The sequence below is a fragment of the Oratosquilla oratoria genome, chromosome 38 (assembly GCF_046742065.1).
Source record: "Oratosquilla oratoria isolate Oo_2021 chromosome 38, ASM4674206v1, whole genome shotgun sequence".
In the NCBI taxonomy this organism is placed as follows: domain Eukaryota; kingdom Metazoa; phylum Arthropoda; class Malacostraca; order Stomatopoda; family Squillidae; genus Oratosquilla; species Oratosquilla oratoria.
The window spans coordinates 2,518,127-2,544,548 of NC_134814.1; the positions used below are offsets into that span (position 1 = coordinate 2,518,127).

The window sequence follows — 26,422 nt, forward strand, 5'->3', positions numbered from 1 at the left end:
GAAGTGAGGAACGGAGGAGGGGGGGTAGGGAGTGCTTAAGTATGAATGATATTTCTACGCAACCATGAGGTAACCACTAAGGAAATCGGAAGAAAACAGTAATTCCCAAGCGCTTTCGTGTAATTCACATCTTCCCCTGAAGATGTGAATTACACGAAAGCGCTTGGGAATTACTGTTTTCTTCCGATTTCCTTAGTGGTTACCAGCAAAATTTGTGGATCACGTGTTGTTTTTTAGTGATCTTTCTGCATATACTGTATATAGATATATATATATATATATATATATATATATATACATATATATATATATATATATATATGTGTGTGCGTGTGTGTGTGTGTGTGTGTGTGTGCGCGCGCGCGCGCGCGTGTGTGTGTATGTACATACACCATACAAACTGGAAGGAATTGGCACGTGCATGTATATCAATCAGACGTTTTCAGTTTGTAGGAACCATGTCTGACGAAATGTTATATTATGCGCTTAATTTAACAAATTGCTCAGAGTACTAATTTTTTTATAGCTTAAAACGCGCAAAATCCTTGGGTAACAATATGGGGAAATAATTTTAACAAATGCATTTTTGTTTTACATACCGCAATGTTGTCCCTGAACATATATATATGACTATGTAATCGAATCTTCGCTTACTACAGTGTAAGGCACTAACTGAAAGCCATCTTTACCATATTGGTGAGTGGGAATTTTTATCTCTGGATTGCTCCCGCCGACCTCCGTATCTGTCAAGCTAGTTTATGCTGTTGTCATAGCAACTGGTTATCAAAATTCGACATTCTGTTATAAAATTTATCGGTATAATATATAATGAAAAATATAGATTATTTCTAAAAAATAACGAAACAATAATGGCTTTTGTTTATTAATTTAGGACACACATTTACAAAATTCTTAGATAATATCTCATGAACAAAAGAACATCTTCAGCGTCAGTGAGTGAGCGATTGAACTTGTGAGGGGGAAGCAGGTGTTTTGGGGAAGCTAATGAATTTTCATGAGTATTGTTGGATGTGGAAAGCGTTTCGTTAGATTTAGCGGTTTATACATGGAGAAGCATCCCAAGGAGTAGGAATGGGGTCTTTATGGATAGGTGCTGGATAAGAAAAGCATAAAAAAAGACTTGAAAATTGTAGGCAGCCGTAGTTGTGGACATTCCCACAATGCACCGCCAGCGAGACAAGTGAGAGAAGATCACGTGACTTACGTGAACCAATCAGAAGGCCGTTCTTTCCAGGGGCCACACGGAACCTACAATCCTTTCGAAAACACTCGTCAACTTCACAAAAGTACAAAATAATCCTTCTGAATATGGAGGTAAGAACTTCGATATATTTTCATGGTTGTTAGAGAGTATAGGGTGGGTATGAAATAGTGTAAAACTTTCCAAGCGTACATCGCCGTTAATCAGTGGTGTGAACTTCATGGTAATAGTTTCATTTATTTGGCAAAGAAAATATTGGAACATTGGTGAAGTTAGAAGGGAGTGTGTTTTCTTTCCATTCAACATGTAAAATGCTCAACATTATGAAGAAGGACAAGGTAAATAAAATTAACGTACTGATACTGCTGTACGATGTCATTAGATGCCTGGTTACATACGAGGTCGATATGAAAATTAATCTTTTGACTTCAGAATAACTTGCTCGTAGGCCTGGTTAGGTGTTTTGGAAGCAGTAAGTGGTTGACACACACCCTTCCTTGTGGATAAACCAATATTAGTCGGCTATAAACTATGAATAAAGGATTATCGTAGTATATTTCGCAGTATCGTATCACTGGGTACATTGAGAAAGATGGTTGTGGATATATTTTATTTTACTGTATTTAAGCTGTTAAATGAAGCTCTCATGTATTTGTTAACTTGTTTTTGGATGTTCAATATTTTAGGAACAGTTGAAGGATTTCAGAGGTGAGGACTACTGGTCTAGACATGTTTCATCATAAATTGGTTTAATAAGTTTGTGTAGTTAAATTTCACAGTTGTAGGTAGGCCTGAAATATTACTTTAGTGTATAGAGAAGGGGGAAGAATGTGTAGATTGGGTCAATTTTGTTGCTTAATATATACTATGATGACATAGGAGCAGCTTGATATTTAATAAGTGGTCATTTATATGCAGTAGTAATAAGCAATGTAGATGCTTTCAAGGAGACCATTTCCAAATAGTTGTGATTTATCTTCTATTATTGCCTTTACTGCAAGACTTAGTTTAATAAATGAACCAGAAACTTATATCTAGGTACTCTATTCAATCAATTTATGACCCTGCTACGAAATTTAATTTCTCTTGGTATACAACCTTCACCTTGTGAAAATTCTCTTTGTCCTTGGTAATTTATTGTCTTCATTGGAGATGCTGTTTTGCTATATTTGTATTTCTACCATGGGATTTTCTCTCTCCCTCCCCCCTCACCCCCAGGAAATAGATTTAGATAGTCACAAGGAACAAGTAAGCATCAGTTTTCAAAATTGAATTGATTTGACACATGTTTGAAATAGCACCCTTTTTATATAGTACAGTAGAGTAATAACAAGGATGTTTTTTAGAAATGCTCACCAACGTGATATAGCATTAGAAAATTAATAAAATTTGTAAATTTTAATATATCAATGTAATATGCCATTTTCTTGGTGGAAATTGATAACAAAAAACCTTGCTTAAAGCAAATATACTAATGAACGAAGCTGCGACCATAGCATCGAGATGTCTGCCGAGTCCAATCAATGTCAGTTAGAAGATTGCTTTCACATTGTGCACTGAGTGTTCTCCAACTGCATATGACTTTAATAAGTGCTGTTACAAAGATAATAGGGCTTCCTTCAAGCTATGCCTATGCAAAAATTCTATACCCCGCAGTCTGATCGAGTACTAAATCAGGCCGTCAATATCTGTGACGACAACCCAGATGATTTTTAGAATTACAGGTACCGTATTACTAAATACAGCTTAGATTACATAGGTTAGGTTACAATATATGAATCTATCATCTGTTTCATTTCTTAGATCTCTGTTTCTATCAAACATGGCATATCATTCACCCACCGCAAACTTTGTTAGTAAGTCTGTTTTAGTAACTTTTTTTTTTTTCTTAATTTCCACCAAGATAAATGCATATTACATTGATGTATTATAATTTGCAAAATGAATTAATTTTCTAATACTATATCGTGTAGGTGGGCACTGAAAATTTACCTGTGTTGGTATTTTTATCTTAAGGTGATTTTAGACTGCAGCTATGTGATTATAGATCCTTTGAGGCTCATAGGTCACAGTGTCTCTTATTCATGATTGTACAACCATTTTGTTCTTGAAATGTAGGTCAGACTAAGGCTTGATTGATTACCATTAGTCAAACATGTAGACAATGATACTGCTGTAATGTGGTAATTTCTGGTGAAAATTTTGCCAGCATCCCAAACAGTGTACCAAGTTTTCCTTCTGTCATGAACAGGCATCCATGTTGCATCAGTATCTCCAATGGTAAAATTCAAAGACCTCGGAAATCCTAGCCAGCATTTGGCAAAACCCATTATAATCTAGCCTAATCCAAATGTAATCAAATAATATTGCCTTAAAAAGTGCTAAAATGTTGCCATATGTTGGGAAATATAATCATTACTGCATAGTGAAAATAGTAATTTCAATCAATATCTCTTTCTCTCTCTCTCTCTCGTTACAATGTGTTAATCAATTGAATGCATGTTTTGTAGAGCCATCTTCATATAACCCTTGGTCACAATGGAGTGGAATCTTCCAAAATTAATAGTACTACATTGTAGGTGCAATCACCCCCCCAGAAACCTATTGCAGTGGTGCAAAGACTTGGAATTAACCACTTCGGTACAATGGCACCTACGTAGGCGTCATGAGGATGCTGGCATTACCATCTTAGTTGTATATTTTTTGCGGTTGTACATGAGTTAACCCCGAATTCTGTGAACTGGTTTGATCATGTTTTCTGTGTTTATCATTACCCAGAGTAAAAGAGAATGAGTAATACAGCAGTGACTTTATATTTTATAATGCAAGCAGTGTGATGAATCTACATATGGCAGCTGATGCTGCGCACAAGAATTTGACTTGAACTGAATTGGTTAAGGGAAGTAGAAAGGAGAAGTGTAAATATGTTTGAGATGAATTGTTGTATGGTGGGGGTTACAAGATTAGACAGGTTGAAACATTAGATAATGCAGAATGTCTGGGGTAGAAAGAGAACTGGCAAATAGGTTGATGGAAGAATGCTGGGATGGTTTAAGCATATGGAAAGAAGCAGAGATGGGTGGAGGAGAGGACTGAACAAGATTGATGGATGGGGTGAAGGGGCCTTGGTTTTAAAGAGAATCTGTTAGGCAGGAAATAGAGATGATAGATAAGTGAGAGTGGAGGAAGGTTGTTAATGATGGAAGGAATGCTATGGAGCTGAAATCCATGCATTCCTTCAAGCCATGAGAAACCTATATACCCCGCAATCAGAAAGAGTGATTGAACAGGCCATCAACATCCGTGACAATGATGACGACAACAATCGGAATGACCTTAAATTACAGGTACCGATTTACTAAGTACACGTTAGGTTAGAATAGAAGAGACGAATTTATCATCCTTTCATTTCTTCGATGTCAGCATCTATCAAAACAAGCATAGAATACCATTTGTCCAGCGCAACTTCATTACTTATAAAATCTGTTTTAGCAACTTTTTTGTTTTTCATTTCCGCCAAGGAAATTACATATTACGTTGATATATTATAATTTACAAAATTAATAATTAATTTTCTTTTGCTGTAACGCATAGTTGTGCACAACTGAACATTTACTGATGGGTCAGGAGGGATTTCTTCTTGCCAGCACTGTAAATTCAGGAATGTGTGAAAGGCAGGAGGGCTTATGTTATGAAATATTGTGGTAAACCAGCTTTAGCTGTCAGGCCTTGCTCTGCAGATGTTAATTCTTGCTGAATTGCTCCTGACCCAACCAATGGGTGGGGAAACATGGAACCACAAGGAGCTAAGATTAGAGGAACAATAAGTAGGTTTGGATGGGTGAAGGGTGGGTGTGTATTTACAGAGATGATAAAAGAGAGATTTAACCCATACATTGCCAGTTCAATGTAAAATGTCTGTATCTGTGACCACTCTGGTAGGATGGGTCTTTCTACTATCTGAGGTTAATTTCTACAGCATTCTATAATTTGCAAGTACAATACACCTTTGTGGAGAATATTTTTATCTTGTGCCACTTTTATGGAAATATTGGTTATGTGATACATTATTTTCAGTGGTTCTCATTATTCTCTATTTAGAACATATATAAAACAATGGTGAATTATTAAATGTTTATGATTTATCAGTTGGATAGTTTTTGTTCATATTAAATTTTGTTAGGAAGCAGCTACTATGGCAACTTTCATGGCATTGAATTGGCACTTGAGCTGGTCAAATGTTGCAGCATTAAATTAATACCATTGACTCAGTACAGGTTAAAGAAGATAGCAAAATGGGGGGGGGTTTAATTTTTTTTTTTTTTTTTTTTTTTTTTTTTTTTTTTTTTTTAATTAGTTGCTAAGCATAACATAATGTTGAGCAACTTGGTTCATAGGGATGACCCCTTCCCCTTCTCATTAGAAAAAAAATGTAAAATATAATCAATATCCCATGTGGAGCAATAACTCCACCTGTGCACGTTCCATCCCACAGGTGAATAAATGAAAGAACTAGGATTGGGTAGCACTAGATCAGTGAAGTGTCATTGTGGGGAAGGAGTTAGTATAACTAGATCTAGCATTGATTGAATGCAATAAATCTTGGAGCTGGAACAGTAATTCTAGGTCCAGCCAAGTCAATTGTAGGCCTAGTTCCATAAATGGGGTAATGACAAAGGTCATGCTGACATTTAGGCCACCACTTCCATGTAGCATCTCTTATTTTGGATGGTCTTGGGCTTAAAATACTGTCTGGATTATCATTGTATCAGCAGTTTGCATAGAGTAGCAGTAGAGAATACTTCAGTTCAAATTTATTTTATTTTTTATTTATTTTTATTTATTTATTCTTTAATTGACCCAGATCTATTTTGGTGTAGAAATGTGCCAGAGAAAGCTGGTTGTAACCACCATGTTATTATTAATTCTGTCTAGGATGATCTGGTATTATGTAAACAAGTATTTTTTTTCTTTCTTCATGGGAATGATTTCTCCTCGGGGTTAATGTATAACAGCATTTGGTGAAGCACTGGGTTTGTTAGTGTACACCTTTCTCCCTGAAACTAAAACAACTGAACTAAATTTTAAAGGTATTTCAATTAAGATATATTAATATCCATCTGCACATACATACATATACCAAAGGCTTTTTCCCCCTTACGCAGGGGGTAGCCAAAAAGAAAAAGGCATAGAAATCACTCCCACCCATTTCATTTCCCATATATTCCACTCCCCTCCACCCCCTCCCTCCCTCCTATCTTGGCACCTCCTGGATGACGGGTCATCCCTGCATCCTGTCCACTGCCCTGGGTATCTGTAATAATTGAAAAACAAGTTAATAGATATTAAGTTTTAATGGAAACTACTGAGCTATAATTTGGAATATGTGAATGACATTTTATAACAGTTGAATTTAGTATTAACACAAGAACATACATAAGATATATATATATATATGGGGTCTTTCATCTTATGGCATGCAGAATTTTTTCACCAAATTTTTGCCAGTAATACAGATTTTAGTACTGAATATGAATGTAACATTAATTTTGTGGAGAAATGAAAGTAAATTGAAAAAAAAATGGAAATTTAATGCACATTAGTCTACACAGCACAATGCACAAATGATATTGGCAATTCATTGGAACTAGGATATGTCAAATAATATTTTTGTAAACAAATCCTATTTCTATTTCGTTTCTGCCACATATATTCAGCATATGACGGTGAGTAGCACAATGTTTTTTATTTCTCTGTTTTAAGGCGTGTCATGTACTCTCAATTTCTTGAGTGTGTGCTCCACTGGTTGGGTTAGGTTATATTAGATTTGGTTAGGAAGTTAGGTTAGTTATTTGAAAACAAGCACTGCAAGTTATATTCAACATCCATCCTCTCCACGGTTTCTTTGCATACTGCCGCATAATGACCAACTAAGCTAGGGAGTTGCTTAGCGTGTAAATAATTGTGCTTGGCAAACTAGTGTGCATTAAATATCCTTTTTTTTCAACTTCCTTTCATTTCTCCACAAAATAAATGTTATATTCATATTCAGCACTAAAATCTGTATTAATGGCAAAAGTTTGGTGAAAAAATTCTGGATGCCATAAGATGGAAAAGATCCTATATGTGTGGGTATGTGTACTTCTTTTCTTTCTTTTTCTTTTTATAATCTTTTGATCAACTTAGCTTGGCAATGATGACTTGAATATGATAGCTGCACACCCCGGTGATGATTTTTTGATCATAGCACCTGATTACATGAATTCTGCAGGTGCATTTTATAGTCTGGATGATCATGTTTGTAGCTGATATGAAGTACAGATGAGTAGAAAAGGAATGAAGGTTGGTGCAGAGTGAAACTCTTGTCCATAGAGATGAACCTCAGACTGGTACATCAAGTCCTAAATTATATAACTAAAATGGGGAAGAAGTTGAAAAGGAATCATGGACTCTTGCTAAGAACAACTTAGATTGACAAGAAGGGGAAAAAAGACAATTGTACATGGTGAAGAGGTAGTTGAGCTTACCTAATCGAGAAATGGTGAGGAAATAAGAAGTAAATTTCTTGTCATGATCCCTGTCTCTAGAACTTGTTAGCCAGTTGTTGAATCAATTTTACATGTCTGTCCTATGGAGTTTTAAAAGAGGCTAATGAGGGCGCGGTCGCTACATTCTCTGGGAGTGCATTCATCTGCCCCTCAGTGCAGCAGCAGCACCTGAAAAAGGTTTATGGTAAATGACAATGGTGTAAATGATGTAGACTTATTCATAGAAAAAAAGGAGATATTTCTTACACAGATTACAGTAAATAATTAAAGAGGAAGAAGTGAAGGAAATGTCTTGGATCGTGTATTGTGTAATGATGAAGATTTTGCCATAGATTAAGCTACATGATAAGAGAAATTGCTGTACCCTGATATTGGCATAATGATGCAGGAAAGAAAGAGAACAAGATACATTTATGATTTAGGCAATTGTTAATGTGTACCAGTGAGCACCTTAAATTACCAATAAATAGATGGCATGTAAGAAAAATATATGGAACAAGTTTCATGTTAAAGTATAACAATGGATGGCCAACAAGAGATTTTTTTTTTAATGAAATGCAGGATAAATCCAGAAAATTTGTGTGAGATTGGAGATGAGGGCATTTGTTAGAAATTAATGAAAAAAAGGTTAATGAAGTAAAAGAAAATCCCAAGATGTTTTTGAGGGTGTGTATACAGGAGATTCAAAACAAGACCAGAAATTCCTGACATGTATGTTGATTAAGAAAAAAAGATGAAGAATACAGATGACCATGAGAAAAGCTGGGGGTGTTGGTAGACTATATTGCTTAAACTCGCTGGGTAGATGGAGATATAATTGAGGTGATAATGAGATCAGACACTCTTGAAACCTTAGTCCAAATGATGGAAAAATTCCATAGAAAATTAGAAACTTGTAAATATCCTGGACCAGACCAGTGGCATAAAAGCATGATTAAAGAATTATTGTTGGAAGTATCCAGCTATTTTTCTCGCTAAGTTGTTTATGTACATTTGAGTTACCAGATGGCAGGAAACATGGAAAATTCACTTCAGCTTTTAGGAAATAGGAGTCATCCAGGAAACTCTGTGATAAAGTTATTTGAATCTTTAATAAGGGATAGAATTATAAAATATGTGAAGACCAGTCAGTCAAAAGAGATTGCTTTACACTAGCAAGATTCATAGTGCTGCTGGACCAAGGTAATGGGTTAAGAATGCAGTATAGGTGTGGCTTCCTAAGACTTCATGAAAGTTCTTGACAATGACCTACATAACAGATGGTTGATGAGACTAAAGTGCTTTGAGATCAGAGGGGTAATCTTAAAATGGTTGGAGACATTTCTGAGGCACAGGCAGAAAACAAAATAATAGGCACAGAAGGAGGAAAAGCTAGCTTGAGGGGAATTGTTTCATGTTATCCCAGGGAAGTGCCATGGGACCAGTACTGTTTATAATGTACATCAGTGACTTGAATGTGGTTACCAATGAACAAAAAAATGTCTGTATGTAGCTGTACAGATGACACTAATTTACCAATATCTAAATATTGGTAGTGCCAAGGTAAGTTTAGAAGAGTCATTATAAAATGATGAAGATAAATTATTTTATGGAGAGACCTGACTGTAAAAAAAAAAATCCCAGATAATCACTGATGAGAGGTTAAATTTTAGACCTGTAAGCTTCAATTGGAAAAAGTTGCTCTCACATAGGGTGGGAAGACTAGGCAGTGGCAAAATCAGTTGGGTCATATCAATGATGCCCACTGCACAGGAATAGCTATGGGCATATCTAGCCAACTACAACACATAACTATAAAAGTTACCATGGTTGATGAAACGTGGTGTTGGTGAGGTTGAAGCATACCTTGGAGTTTCTCTGTTATTGCAGAGTATGCTCCTACAGAGGCGTATAAATTTAAAGATGTTCCATGCCAAGCTTAACTCCTTAGTTGACCAGTGCATATCACAAGATTTGCTTACTTTTTTTTTAGGCAACTTCACAGTGTGGTTACTGGCACTGACAGCTTGCTATGGCACCAGGAACACTAACAGTTTTCTCCATCTGAACTTTGCAAAGTCTAGAAGGCTAAAGATTGCTAGTTCCTGGTTCTATAGACAAGTCACATTGATGGACTTGGTATAGCAGTGGCATAGGAGATCAATAACATACATGTTAGTACTTGTTTGAAGATCCCACAGAACTATTGGGTGTATTGGAGTGGTGAATTCTTTGGAACTGATCAGTACTCAATTGTTCATCAAATCCCGGAGAATCCATGGATGTAATCCACCGGGGTTTCATCTGTAGAAGTCCACAGATGATGTGTGTGTCAAGGAGTATGCAGTAGCAATCTCTAATATATTTGGAGTACACAGCACACTTGACGGCTCTGAAGATCTGACACACTCAAACATGAAATTATGACAGCTGCTGAGGAGTGCTTTGAAGAGTGTCAAATGTCAGGGAGTGGTGTGACATCACATGAGACACTGAAAAGTATAGAGTTGGGCCACAGTTCCAGAATGGCTGGGGACCTGGACCATTACAGGACTTGAAATGGCAGACTAGAGATCTCATGAGGATATGGAGAGGTTTGGTAGAGGAGTCATGGAGGATGTTGAGGGCCATTTTAATGTAAATGACCATAGGCCTGCTTACTGAGCCCTGAAGATGCTCCACTCCCTGTCTGTGACACAGAGGAACACAGCGTTAACCGCTGAAGGACAGCTACTGTGATGTAAATGAGTAGTCCCTTTGTCAAGTACTTTTAGCAATTTTGTCATGGGTAACCCTTTAACCACTTATGTATAGTGACACCCACATAGGTGTCATGAGGCGCAAGTAGGTACGCGACAATGCTGGCGTCAGCATCTTGATTATATATATTTTTTTGCAGTTGTACATGAGTTGCCCTTGGACTCTGTGAACTGGTTTGATCATGTTTTGTGTTTATTATTACTCGGAGTAAAAGAATGAGTAATACAGCAGTGATTTTATATTTTATAATGTGAGTAGTGTGATGAATCATACATTTGGCAGCTGATGCTGCATGCAAGAATTTGAATTGTACTGAGGTGGTTAAGCAGACAGATTTCCCTCAATGGTGTTTGGGTGGCAGTTGCCAACGCACCTATGGATGAATCTGTAGATGTCAAAGTGGCTTTAAGTTGAAGGGTGGGAAGGCAGTTGGCATCTGCAACATCTGTGTAGAGTTGCTGTAAGCTGGAGATGAGGCCATTTGCAGGTTGTATGTCTACTATCTGCTAGGTACCTTTCCCTCTAACTGGAAAAAGGATCTGGTCACCCGTTTGGAATGGGAAAGGGGACTGACAGGGCTGCAGCAATTACTGCTGTATTACACAGTTTAGAGTGCGAGGTAGGGTGTTTGCCCATCTGTTGCTTACATAGGTTCATTCACATCTGCTAAATTTCATAGGCCTGAGTAGTCTGGGTTCACACCCAAGAAGTCAATGACTGGATCCTAGCAGCTCATGGTCTTGTAGATGCAAACATTGGTCTTAATTATAATTTAGTAGTTTTAATATGCACTTTTTTCATTAAGTCACAAGTTTTGAATTGTAATACATCATTGTAATCAGAGCTTGAACTTTAAGGGTGAAAAGATGTAGTTAGAAGTGTTTGTTGTGATAACTATGTGGGTCTTGGGCCAATCAGATGGTCATCATAACTTCTCACTGTTTATTATTGTTTAGTTAATGATTGGGAAATGGGGGAAAATGGTGATATTAATTCCAGTACTGAATTAGCATTTTTTAAAGATGTGTAGCATGGAGAACATACAACTTAAAGGAGGAAGTTCAAGAGGTTTTTAATGCATTTAGAGAAAAAGTATTGCCTGGTACTCTTTGTAACTTATTTCTTGGTCATGAGAAGTTTTAAGCTTAAACAATGGTTATGAGTTAGAACATTGTGAGTTTTGTGACAATTTTATTAACTGTTAATATTAGAAGGCTAATGTTGGTATGATTTTGCTAGGTGTTTGGCATTTCTTAAAGTTTCTGGTCCATTTTCAAACTGACCATATATTTCTATATACCATGGGCTTCTTCTGTGTATAAGGGAGTACTCAACATAGGATTGGGGTCCATCAGGGTCACAGTGGACCAGTGCAGTATTAAGAATTGAAACACCCTTAAGGGGGATGAATGTGCTGCTTACCATCGTAGCATTGTGGGTGGAGCTAATCATTCTGCCAGAAACCAACACACACTGTTGTTGTCTTGCCACCATGGGGGAGGATTTGTGCCACAAATGTCCCACACACCCCTGCCAATCAACCCCCATATGGGCTCTAGTAAGGATTTACAGCAGGAAACTATTGTCCAGATCATAGCCCCAAAGAAATTCAAATATACAGCTAAGGAAATAACTGAACAGATTGTTGGGGCCGAATTTCATTGGGAGGGGAGCCTCTCCACTCCCACTTGGGAAAAGAGGCCTAGAAAGGCACTGAAGACCAGTAAAAAGGACCAGACAATTGTAAAACATCAGGTCGAGTCTAATCCATGAGTGACTGCATGGAAAATCAAGGAAAGTATCCCTGAACTGCTTGGCAAGGTGTCAGTCCTGATTGCGAGTCATAGGATCATGGTGCTTGGGTACACGAGTTACCGACCCACCAAGAAGCCTCTTCTCACCCTTAAATAGAAGCTATTTCCATCATTGTACAATCGGATTTCTTTAGGGGTACAATCTGGGCAGTGGTTTCCTGCAATAAATCCTTACCTGAGCCCATATTCACAACACGAGGGGGGGGAGTGAGAGACAGGGACACACGGGATACTTGTGGCATAAAATCCACCCACCATGGTGGCAATACGGCAACTGAGCATGTTGGTTTCTGGTGGGATGATTAGCGCAGTCCACAATGCTATGATGATAGGGAGCTTATTTAAATTGCACAAGAATTCACCTCCCTTAAGGGTGTTTCCATTGTTGACATGCAGTGGTCTGCCGTGGCTGATCCTATGTCAAGCACTGTAGGACCTTTACCCTGCACCATAAGGACCTTACAGTGGTGGTAGACTACTATATTTGCTCAGAACAGTGATAGGCACAGGATGTAGACAGCAGATAGAAACGTCACTAAAGTAAATAAGAACTAAACTGTATGTCCAGAGCATGGTGTCTATAAATTAAGAAAACAAACAACACACAGAAAATAAACACGAATTGAATACTTACTCGGAAAATAAAATTCTTCATAGAGCAGCACATGAGAAATATAGGCACATAGTTCTGTGCAAGAGACCTAGGAACCACCTACCCCTCGTGCCACATGCACAAAAACAGCCTGTGCTTTGTTGGTATTGTCTTGATGCTGGATGGTAACCTGGACACAGTTGTGCTTGTGTGTGTCACTATTCTCATTTTAGGGATTCTTCAGTGGGGCCTCAATTCGAGTATGAATGCAGTTTTGCATGGATGTGCCATGCTGTTTGGGAAGCAGGTTGTTACTACCAGTGTTTTCTTTATTACACTGTTGGCTATGCTTGTGTGATGCATTGAGATAGGTGAGTAGGGTTGAGGGCAATTGCATAGAACAGTGCACCTATTGTTCACATGTGATATACAATGGGGAGGGGCCTGGCCCTACACACAGGTGCCCCAATGGGTGGCCCTGTTAGTGCTGTTACATCTTATCATTCAATGCCCTGCATTGCACAGCTTGCAAGACATCCATGATGTACCATGGGAAGGGGCATGGCTTCAATTACCTACTTTGCATAGCCTTCAAAGCTTCCATGTTCATCATCCCAATTGCCAGGGAATATGCTGTGGTAGTGTGGTTGATTGTGGCACCCAAGAACTGCTTACAGATTGTGATTAGGACCTCTCCCTGCTGCCCCAAGTGCCATGCCCATGACTGACCCCAGTGTGCTAATTTTTTCCATTGATTCATGCTGTCAGGTCACCAGTGTATGTGCAAAGTTGATTGAATATGAAAAGTTGGGTACAGAAATTTTAGGGTATTTTCTTATGGACAACTTTGGTTGTGTGATTTTGCTGTTGGATGTATCTTTGATTCATTGTTATCTGGGGTGAATAATCTTCCTGATCATTTTTGAGGTGAGTCCTCCATTCCATTACTTCTAAGCAGTTATTCTTAGTAGGCTTGGGTGTTCTTAACAGTTGTTTTGTCATTATTATACAGTTACCATCATGTCCTCTATGTGGGTATTATTATGATCATGATCTGGTGTTAAACTTGTAAACAAAGTCCAGATATGTACCAACACTGAAGTGCCTCTCATGTTTAACCATTGTCTGCCAACACACTGTTTAAACAAAACCGAAGTATAAGTGTTTATGCAGATGTGTATCTTGTTTACAGAAGGTTGTACTGTTGAATGATAGTTCAGTAACTAAAAAATAGAAACCACTGTGAAATGTACTTCTGTCATTATAGGTTTTCAGTTCCATAACTGTGATTAATTATAGATAAATATTATGTGCATTATTGTATCATAGTATATATTATAGATAATTATTCTTTTTCTACAGCTTTTCCATCATTATATAGGGTCACCAGTTTATATATATGCCTTCTATAACTTCTCTAATTTTGTTTACACCATTCACATCCTGGCCCATTTTCACATGTGTCTTTAAATTAATAGTGTTCTTCCATTTAAGTCTTGATCTCCCTCTTCTTATGATCACTTCCATGGTTATGATTTACTTTCATACAAAATCATCTTTTCTTTCATTAAATTCCTGCATCACAACAGCATCTCTTTTACTATCACCTGAAGTTATAGCTGGTACAGCTGTGTCGCATTCCCAGACTTGTCAGCTCAAACAGATTATGTCCTTCTTGCCTTGAAAGGTGGCCTAAACTAGGCAGTGGCCTAAACAAGATAATTGACACTTGTGGTTGTTGGACTCACTATTAAGGTCATTCTTTTGTAATGCAGAATATCCAACTTGTTCAGTGTGTGAAGATGCACGTTAGATATTACCCTACAGTAAATATAATGTAAAATTAAACTATTGTTATATGTATAACATATTAAATACATCCAATTGAATTGTTCACTGTGTTCAAAATAAAGATTGGTGAGTAAGTGAACTAAGCAAGGACATAAATACAAATATTATATTGGAACATAATATTCAGAGATTTTTTTTCTTAGCATAGAATAAAAAAGATTACTTTTGCAAGTTTGAAGACTTTGTCTCGTAAAAACCACAGTTATGAAAACTTAGGATTGTATAGCGTCTGCATGAACAGAACTAACTTTATTAGTGATGATACAGATAAATAATGCATCTGTATACTGTATACTTTAGATGCCATCACCTTGTTTCTGAAAACTAACCTTGCCAAGCCAGCAAGGGTCTACGAGAAAAGGATATATGTTGGGCAGGCACATGTCAAGATGTCATTAGAGGAATTATTATTAATTTTAACATTTGGAAGCTCATGAGGTGCTCATTGAAATGGTACATTTTATGTCCACACACAGTTAATTAGAAAGAAAGGGAGGAGAGAGAAAGATGTGGCTGGAGGGAGAGTAGACAGAGATAGATATGGAGGGTGGGAGAGGAAAATATGATGAGGGGAGCAAAAGGGTAGAGAGAGAGAAAAGAAAGGGAGAAAGATCAGAATGGAGGGATAGAATACATGGCAGGGGAGCAATGAAGGTAGAGAGAGAGGTTTATGGTGGGGAAGAGAAGAAAAAGAGAGAGAAGAGGGAAGGATAGAGAAAGATACCATGAAATGACCACCATGTAATGATGAACTACATAGGGTCACAGACTAGACATGGTGTACCATGTACAGATTGAAAGCACTTGGAGTGGCACTACCCATAGTTGCATAATTATTAACTTTATTCAATTTATTTTGTAGGTATTTTTCTTCTGTTTGATTGTGTGACTTTTTTTCCATTGACAAGGAGTATCCCTGTTGACATATCGCAAACATTAAAAATATTACGTCACTGCTGTTGTTGACGAGATGCATATCAATACTAGCACAACTAACTACCACACCCTTTATGGGGTCAGATGTAGAAACTGCTGATCCCAACATTTAGTTCAAATTTTTCTGTCATTCACATTGCTTCTTACTTTTTACTCCCTTGTACATTTCTTTCACCAATTTCGCATACATTTCCGTAATCACTCTATCTCTCTTAGACACTTTCAGGAGTACAGTACACCCTCGTTATTAATGGAGGTTACATTCTTGAAAAAGCTGTTGATAATAAAACTGTTGATACTGATATGGTAACACATCAGTAACTATTCATACCCTAGTGCAGGTCTTCCTAGTCAAAGTATGTTAAATAAATGTACTTTTAAGTATTAAAAAAGAATTCCTTTACAAAGTATGCTAAATAAATATATGAGTATATAAAAGTATAAATAATAATGAGGGGACAAAAGAAATGGTAAACTTACAATTCCATTAGTGAAGCATTGGTGAGTCTGTACAGTGTACAGTATTACAGTATCCTCATTGCAGTATGTACAGTATAGTATCCTGAATGTGCAGTAATCTATATCATTATTGTCCTCTATCCTTGGTAGGCCAGCGAATGATTAATGATAAAAGATGAATTAGAAAGATGATGAATCACTCTTCTCTCTTAGACACTTTCACCTTTCAGGAGTGTACACCCTCGTTATTAACGGAAGTTACGTTCTTGAAAAAGCTGTTGATACTGATATGCTAACACATACCGTTATATATATATATATATATATATATATATAGCCATATCACATTATCACTTATGACTGTGACTCCTCACCTCTTACTATAGTTCAGATATGATGTGAATGAATGTCTATATTGAATAATTAATTAGCTATTTCTAGTCACTGTTGAACATAGGCCTTTATCAAACACTTCCATGAGTTGCATAACTGCACCAACCCACTCCTGCGAACTTGTCATCCAGTTACTTGTCTATCGGGTCTTCCTATTTCCCATTTCTCAAGTAACCCATCCATCTTTTTGGCTAGCTTCCCGTTTTATTGCCTGTGCCATACTTCACTCCAGTCTTCTGTCTCACCCAGCTTGACCTCTTTCAGTCTTTCAACATTATTCCTAGCATTGATCCTTGTCCTGAATACAAGCATCATGGCACTCGTTTCTGAGAGGGACTAGATGAAATTCCCTCAGGTTGTCATTTCATCATCCATTTACAACCACTGTACACACTCCAATCAGTTGCATTCTCTCTTCTTTGCTTGGCAGACATTCCTTTTACAGCCATTTCCACTTCACCACATCCATCTACCTCATTCTTAGTCCTCTCAAATTCCCCCCATATCCCTCTGCATTTCACTTTTTTTTTTTTTTTTTTTGCTAATCTTTTACCCATTATTTCCACAAACCCAAACCATCTTGGCATTCTTTGCCTCCATATTTCTTGCTCTATATAACCTCATAACCCACCAGCATATTGGTAAACACTTCATCTCAAACAAATTTAGTCTCCTTAAAATTACAAGGTTCTAATTTATATATTCATCTCCAGTCACCTATTTTTCGTGATAATTAGTTCCCTCTAGAGATTTCCCTGCTTCCCCAATTCTATAATTGACCTCCACCGCTGCTGTTTGTGATCCCAAATACTTTAAAGTTCTCCACTTCAAGCCTCTCACCCTTAATGCTTGCCTGCAGCTTACCATCACTCCTTGTAAATCTCATTGCCCTACACTTGCTCACATTTATGTTCAGCTTCCTCTTGCATACCCTTCAGTACCTGCTTCAGTCTGCCCTCTTACTCAACTAGTTAGTGTCCCCTATAATTTCTGTCCACCCTAATTCTGAGGTGTGTATGTATATATATGTTAATGTATATGTGTGTGTGTGTGTATATATATATATACACACACACACAATGTATGTAGGCTCTCTCTCTCTCTCTCTCTCTCTCTCTCTCTCTCTCTCTCTCTCTCTCTCTCTCTCTCCCTCCCTCCCTCTCTCTCTCTCTCTCTCTCTCTCTCTCTCTCTCTCTCTCCTCTTCCACTCCAAACAAGGTGATATTTATTGGAAAGTCTTGGGGGAGACCATGGTTGGAAAGAGAGTGAGCACATTTTGTCGGGGGATATTGGTTGTGTCTGGAAGGTTGCCTAGTGAGGTGTTTGCTGGACTCTTATATATGTAGGCTGGGTGGATGGAGTGAACGTGAGGGTGCAATCTGGGCTGGGATGGATGGATGGTGTTGGAGTGGGAGATGGGGGAGTGTCTGTTTAGGAAGGAAGGGAGAATACAAGATGGGAAGGGGGGTGGAGAATGGTTGTGTGTGGATGATGCTTTGATGCATGGGGAGGGGGTAGGGGGAGCGAGTGTGGATGATATTTTGACGCAGCCCGAAGGGATTTCTCCTTTTCTGTATGGGTGGGTGGGGGGGGGGTGTTGGACGCCGATTGAATGAGGCGGCCTTGCTGTGGATGCGTTGTGTCTATCTGCATTGATTCTAACCCAGGGTAGTGGGCGAGATGCAGGGATGACCCGCCATCCAGGAGGAGCCGAGAAGGGGTGGTGAGTGGGAGTGGAGTATGTGGAGATGAAATGTGTGGGAGTGAATTTATTCCTTTGAATTTGGCTACCTCCTTTGTAAGGGGGAAAGTCGTTGGTAATGTTATATAAAATGGTTTTATCTTAATGCGTATATGTATTAGGACATCATTGCCAATAGAAATATGTAACCAAAGTTTTTGATTCCAAAAAGTTTTGACACTAGAAAAGACGTTATGTTTAATCTGACTTTAAATTCATAATAACTCATGGAAACTGAAAATACGAAAGTAAAGAGCATTTCAATATTTGGCTCGCCAGAAGATAATTTGATTCTTTGTAGAAGTCTGGGGGAAAATGCTGCAAGTCGACGGAACATCCATGACCGACATTTGGTATGGTGGGATTTTAATTGCCCTGTAAGTCTAGGGATCATTGATAACGGTAATGAATAATTTGCAAACAGTAATAAATGGGATGTTACCGCCATTTTTTTTATTGTTTTGTATAAATATATATATATATATATATATATATATATATATATATATATATATATATACACACACACACAGTATATATAAAACTTTGGGATAATTACTGTTCGCACGATTGCCCCGCCCACTTTGCGGCTCAGCCAGTAGGCAGTACGGAAATATCGTCTTTAGCTGCCTTTACACCAAAGGAGTCTATTTTTGATTCTTTTTAATCATCCAGACATTCAAACAAGTGAACCAATGCTCAGTATGGAGGGTTAGAGTTGAAATGAGGTCTATGGGGCTCAGGTGTTGGAAATATTTAAAAACGCCCTGGCATGTTATCAAAGCAAATGTGATTTTTTAACATTTCAAATTTTCTCGAAAATAGTAATGCGAAAAACACAGGCAAATAGAAAGCTGCCTGAGACTACGTTATGGCCTACAGGGATGTGCAAAAGACAAGGACAAAAAGCTACAGAATTGGTATTGCAAACATTTGGTAATAATTGCTAATAAGTCTGTCCCAAACAATGCTACAGTTATAGATTCGAAAGTTAGGAAGCGTGATGGGCAACGGTCAACTTCAGTATTCAGATAAATTTGTGATATATTAGTGTCGTTCCGTGTTCATAAATTAAAAAATATTAAAAGGGAGTATTATCTGTGCCACGGCCTGGCAGTTGACATCGAAAACACTAGAAGAAATAAGAAATTAGATTATTATTTCATTACTCGCAATGACTGATGAAAAAAATAGGTGTATACTTTTATGCGACTCGGATTGACTCAACACCTGCTACGAACTGTTTGAAAACGTTGGATTTTATTTGGGCCAGAATGGCGGGCCCTGACGAGTTGTGAATCTTGAAGAGACTGGAATCGCTCGGTAAAAATGCAGCGGTCGTGGCTGAATACTATAGTGGCACAGAAACGTGCCTTCAATTTTCTATTTTATTTTGTCTTGGTTCCGGTTTGTTTCAGCAGATTCTAGATAGACCAGAAATGTGGAGTCGTTAGTGTCTTCATCACTTGGAAGTTTATGTAAATGTAACGTGTTCATGTATATGCTCGTGCGGGAATATGATGAGCCTAAGCAAGCAAGATCAAAGAATCTTTCCACGTGGGACGTACTACGTAAGAAACGTCGCTTGCCTACGAAATTCAGCAGTAAAAGATTGGGATTATGGTTGGAGCTATTTGACTATATATTAACACACGCCTTAGGAGTGTCATCCTTTTATTTTGGTCACAATACGTGATCCCACCGATTGCGAAGGAGATGGTGAATGAATGCAACTATTGTTTGGCAACAGTGGGTCATTTCTTGAATATGCGCAGGACGAAAGGCGATGGTACACATTGTGATCGTTGTGTTGTTTGGCGACAGGACCTAGGGTTTTGTCGCTTTGATGATTGACAATAAGAAAAACACCCTTCCCACCTTCATTCATGTAATATTAACAGTAAAGTTATTGTTTAGATATTGTTAACCAGTAGATATTCAAAATGGGTAATGGGGGAAAAGTGGATATTGTAAACGTGCATTGCGTGCACAAAGGTTTGGGTGTGGGAGGCGAAATTTGACCCCCTCCCCCTTTTTTCAATTCGGAATATTGGAGGGGAAATCCTGGGTACGTTTGGTTTCTTCATAGTTACACTTTTTCCATGATAATCGTATTAATCACATGATTGGAATGAAAGAAACATCTACTGATATTCCAATTGCTTTCGTCGTTTGTGTCCTGTTGCCTCTTACTTGGAGTTAGTCCAGGGAGCTGCTATGCACCTGTGAGGTGGTGCATACCTTCCTGTCAATACGGTTATTATTATGCCCAGTAGAACGTCATGACGCTTGCCTAGGTTTATTTGTTTTTTGCTATGCACACCGTCGACCTGTTCGAGCGCGCGACCCGGGGGCGGGAAGACTCCAGAATGAAATTCGTACTCCATTTTCTCTTCTTTTCAACACCCCTTTTATTTTTAATAACCCCCAAGTTCACTTTTATCTTATCCAATCTTTCGAATATTCCTGCTTCAATTCTTTCCCCGCCAGTCCCGTCCACACTTTTCTCTGCCTATCCTCCTACCCACACCTCTCATCCTTCTCTGCCACCGACGTCTTGCATCTCGAGATGTCTCTCTTTTCCTCTCTCATCACCCCCGTTACCACCAACCCCCTCCACTCCTGCATCTTCCCTTCTCCTCCCTCATCACTCGTCCGAAGGTCTTCCTTTATTCCGAATTTCTTCTAAACTTTTTACTCTTCTCAGATACATCCTGCCAACAATCACCCCCCCCCGTCTCTCTCTCTCTACATGTATGTGTGTGTGTGTGTGTGTGTATATATATATATATATATATATATATATATATAAAAGTATGTATATGTGTGTATATCCCCCTCCCTGCTCTTAACCCCCCTCTCACGGGTAATTGACTGCACTGCATAAGCTCCATGCAGTCTGTATTTTAGGGCCTTTCGTTACATCCAATGGACCAGAGCCATGCAGCATAGGGGGGAAATAATGCTGATCACCTAACTTGTTATTCATCCTTGCCTACCAAAATCTCTCCTTTGCCACCTCTGCCGCCACCTTTTGTGATGATAGTCCGCAAGGATAGAAACACTGGTTAGTGCCCACGAAATACTACTAAAATGCCGTTCTTCTACTTTCCTTCCCCCTCTCCCTTTTCCCTTCTCCCTTCTCCCCCACCGTCTCTCTTTCCTCCGACCCTACTTCCCCCTCCCCTGTTTTCCCTTACCCTCCTTCTCCCTACCCTCACTCCTGTCTTCAACTCTCCATTCCATCTTTACCCCCTCCCCTTCCCATCTTCACTCACCTTTCCCATCTTCAACCCCCCCCCCCTTCCACTTCCTGTCCTCACCCATACCTTCCCATCTTCATTTCCTCAACCCCCCTTTCCTGTCTTTATTTTCCTTCCTGTCTTCACCACTCCTCCTTCACCCCCCTCCCATCCCTGACCTTCACTCCCCCACGTTCATCCATCCTCCACTTTCACACACCCCTCCCCTATACCTCCCCAGTCTTCCCCCTTATGTAATCTTCACCCCTACTCCTGTCTTCACCCCTTCTCGTTTCACCTCCTCTTCCTTAATCTTTATCCATAGAACTAATCTCTGCCTCCACTCAACTTCCATGACCTCCACTTTCTCTCTCTACCCTTTGTATGCCATTCCCAATCACTGTCTACATGATGCCTTTTCTTCATCTCCCTCTCTCCCCTCCTTTCCCCTCCCTTCTCTCCTTTCTCTCCTTTCTCTCCCTTCTTCTCTGTTCCCACCACTTCTTCCACTTATACCTCCACATGTTTTTCCTCACTACTTCATATTCTCTTGTCATCATTTGGCACCTTTGCATCCTACTTTTACCATTTCTTCCCAATTTAGTTATATGTGTGCTATATTTGTATTTGTTCTTGCTTATATGGGTTACCCTATAAGAATTAGGTCCTGGTGATGAGAAGTGATGTAGTTTGAGCCTTTGCCGTTGTTGCTCAATAGTTTCTCATAGATTATCAAATTCTAGTGTTCTGTAATTTTCTCATTCATGCATTCATTCAGGTTCTTTATTCTTCAGCACTTGCATTCTACCATGGTTATTACTTCAGTGGATGATAGAAAATTTCTCCAATAGACTTGGATATTAATGAAGATGAAATAAGCATAGGAGGTGTGCACAGGGTCATGGCCACAGTCATGGTTTTCTTGCTCGTTGGGAAGCCTCACAATGCCGGGTTACCTCACCGAGCTGGTCATCTACCTCCCCAAGCTGATGGTCAAAGCCTCACAATAATGATAAAATAATTGTTGTTTAAGTTTCACTAATTTGAAATCTGTAACACCACAGTGGCTACACCTTGAGTCCTCTCATAGATCTCTCCAGGAAGAAACTTTGGACAGTTGTCAATAATGTAGAAATATTTGTTTATCACTTGCTAAAGTAGTTAGTAGGAGGGGAGCAGTTGCCAGTTGTCAGCTTTTAATACATGACAAGATGTGATAAATATAGTTGAAATATATATTGTGGGACCAGTCCAGAACCCAAGTATCAACCCCTCAGGGCTTCACCTCTAGATGGATGTAAGATAGAGGTGATAGGTTTTCAAAATGGGCAGCTCCACTATTCATCTTGAAGGATCACCACCACAAGCAGGAATTTGTCATGGGTGCCTCAAAGCCTCCCATTATTCATAATGACTAGCAAGGCTGAAAGTTATTGAATTCTAGATTATTTTATTATTTGTGTGGATTTACAGATCTGAAGAAAATTACTCTGTATAGGTAGTAGTGTTATTGTTGAAACTTTGTGATAAAGTTTTCTTTAGATATTTTGTTTGTATTATGGGGTGCATGTGATTTTGTGTGTGTGTATTAAGCCAGTCTTAAAAAATAAATATACTTCATTGTACTAAACTGCCTTCCCGTTTATTGTTTCAGAATTCAGCGAAGAACCAAGTTGGAAATGATGAGGATGACGTAAGTATGATGAAGGAAGGTGTTGGGGCCAGAAGGTAGAACTTAGGATGTAGTCCTCCAGTTTTGATAGAGAGGGTGCCAGCCTTAGTTGAAGTACCACCAAGTTTTTGTCCAGTTCTTAGCACCCTGTGTCAGTCAGTCATTTAGTGTCAGATCATTAAGGTAATGGAAGGAGAGAGAGAATCATCAGAGTGAAATGTACAGGTTGTCATAAGGCTGTTTATATATTGAAAATATTAGCTTTGTTAAAGAGTATGACTGGGATATTTCAGTGATAACATAGAAGGTCATAGGGTGTCACTTTAAACAGATGTTGTATCCTTACAGATTGAAGCATCTTAGTTTTTAAGTGGGGCTATTTACATGCATCCAGTACAAAGGCAAGATTTTATTGGTTCATGCTTGGTCCTTGTTTTTATACTTATTCCTAATAAGAAACCTGTGATAAATTATTAATGTTCTCTCTTGTTGTTAACCTTTGAAACCAAACCATACTTTGTATATTTTTTGTTATTGGGTATGCCAAACATTTGTTTAGCTGAAGAGAGTGAACATTGATATGGGAGGTCTCGATCAGTTGATACCCAAGTCTGACAAGTTCCCCACCATTCAGTTGAATGAAATTGTATGGCTGTACCCAGAACTGAACATTTATCAAGTATGTTGTGGTGAAGGAGTTAACACTTTGGTGGTTACTCTGAACAACTTGTTGTCGTGATTAAGAAGTAAAAGTGTAATTTAGGATTACTTTACTGAATAGTTGATTCAGTTTAACAGATGGAGAGAGAGAGAGAGAAGAAAGATGCCAAGAAGCAGAGGGGGAATGTTGACCTTAGTCTAGTTTAAGCTGTTACTGTTGGCTGTGCTCCCAGTGCCCAGCAATGCTTAAGCTACTCTCGGGAGACTTGATGATCTCCCAATTAGCATAGTAGATGTTCACATCTTATGATTCTCTTTCCATTACTGGTAGTTGTTACTACTTTGAGTTTTGTCCTATAAACAGTAATGGAAAAATCTTTAATCAGATTATATCATGTTTGGATAATAATAATAATTGTTGCCTTGAGTTCCATTGACTGGAAATACACAGTCCACAGTTGCTAGCAATGATCCTCACGACTTCCTGGAGATCTCTCGGAAGAAACTTTGAACTGCTGTCCGTGTTGTATTAGTGTGGGGGCTGTTTGTGTCATTGGCTGAAAATAGGACGGGAGTAGTCACTTGTTGTCAGCTGTCCTTACGTGTAGGGAATACAGTTGAAAGTTGATAAGAGATCTTTGGGTCCAGTCCAGAGGACAAGTGCCAGCAACATGGACTGCATCTCTAGATGGAGGTGAAGGGTTTTGAAAATGGGCAGGAGGGAGAAGCTTCTCTGCTGTCCATCTTGTAGGACCACCATTAGCAGGTACCCATCATTGGTCCTTCTAATTTGGACTAATTGTAAGGCATTCATCAGTCAATTCTCCCACATTGGCAACATAACTAATTATACTGTCACTTTTGGACTTTCCCAAAGCAAATGCCTCAGAATCTGTTAATTCCTCTCAAGCTAAATCTTAAAATGTAGAGTGTAATGACTGTTTACCATTGAGGAATGACTGCCCTGCATGTCTGTATGAACTGTAGATTAGAGTTGGACCAAGGTATTTCATGGATATAAATGACAAAATTCCTGGTGAATAAGGCTAGATTTAATTGAGCATACAAAATGCAAGCTTCTGTGACTACCGAGGTTGGGTATCTAAAAGTTAGTGAGGAGAAGGTTGTCATTAGTGGGGCTTATTACAGATACTAATATAAATTGTGGAAGATAATATATGTTCATCAGATGAAAAATATAAACATTAAGATCCATGAAATGCTGAGGAAATTGAAAAGTAGAGTTGTCCCTGAAGCTCCTTGAAAGTCCCATCAGTTGAATTTTCATGTGGATTTTCCATGGATTTTATTTAATTTTCTCCTTCCAACCCACGGCTTAGTATAATGAACCATTCATTGGAAATTGTGGTCATTGCCTTTAGGTTTGTGATACTGTATCATTTTCATGTCATGAATGAATCAATCTTCTGGATATATACCAGTATTTTGTGTGTCTGTGTGTATGTACATATTTGTGTGTCTCCAAGTCTTCATATACACATATATATTCTCAGGTGTGCTGTATGATACATGGTGTATTACATGTGTATATGTGTGTATTGTGTCATAATTTGTGTTTTACAGGACAGTAATTGTACCAGTTCCTCATGTTACTATTTTGATATGACTTGGAAATCTTAACTCTTATCATACTTCACTTTGAAATATATGTTCATTACTAACCACTTGTACTTGCAAGTCATTCAGTTGGCTTGTTATAGTATCTAAACTGAACATGAAACAAATGTATGTTGTCACTCGTGTCATGTTATACATGGATGGAGTTTGGTTGCGATTGTGAAATGGAAGTGGAAAGGGAAAGATGGTTTAAAAAAAAAAAGTGAAAGAGGCATTGGGTAAGAGAGAAATGTCTGTCAAGCAAGGAAGCGAGAGTGCAGAAGGTAGGAATGAATGGAGAGTAGTTGTAAATGGGTGAAAAAATAAGAGTCTAAAAGGATGCTCTTCTTGCCAATTCTCTAAATTATTATGAGGGGAGAGGGAGGTCATCATGGAGCAGTGGTAATAAACCAGCTATAGCTGTTGGGCCCTGCTGTGGGAGCTGTGTTATGCTGCATTGCCTGAGACCTGAACAGTGTGGCATAGGACAGGGATAATCTTTCATCCATGACGTGCTAAGATGGGAAGGATGACAAATGGATTTTGGATGGTTGTATACTTTGACTCGGCCACACCCGTCATGATGGGGAAAGAAAGCTTTTTGGTATGATTATACAAGGAGTGATGGTATTTAAGGAGACGTGAAGAGAAATTATCATATTTTTGCTCAAATTGTAGCAATTTCTGTGATGGTTTTTACTTTTTATGAACATGTTTATTGATTGATAACTTGTAATCCAGCCATCTATGTACCAATAGGCTTCTTCCCCCATATGAGAGAAGTATCCAGCCAAGGCACCCACCCAGCCCAACCCACCCCACTCCCATCCATCCTCCACACATACACATACCATCTTAGCTCCTCATGGATGAAGAGTCATCTCTGTCTACAGTTTATTGACCCATCCACTACAGGGTCCCACCACTTCATTTATA

General features: G+C 38.5%; 1 protein-coding gene across 14 annotated transcripts in view; it reads left to right on the plus strand.

Moving 5' to 3' along the window:
- The first annotated feature begins 961 nt into the window (after window positions 1–961).
- Window positions 962–26,422, plus strand: part of LOC143019945 (serine/threonine-protein phosphatase 2A 56 kDa regulatory subunit gamma isoform-like) — a 105,479-nt gene continuing 80,018 nt past the window's right edge. For 4 of the 14 annotated variants that reach the window (XR_012965866.1, XM_076175954.1, XM_076175949.1 and 1 more), the window contains exons 1-2: window positions 1,457–1,560; window positions 23,192–23,230. Coding sequence is in view for 12 of the 14 variants with exons in the window: in XM_076175954.1 (XP_076032069.1) it covers window positions 1,534–1,560; window positions 23,192–23,230 (66 nt within the window). In the remaining 2 variants the exon portion in view is untranslated. Of the gene's footprint in view, window positions 1,336–1,456; window positions 1,561–23,191; window positions 23,231–23,557; window positions 23,611–26,422 lie in introns of those variants that run through there. The other 10 variants (XM_076175952.1, XM_076175953.1, XM_076175960.1 and 7 more) reach the window with 6 other exon arrangements.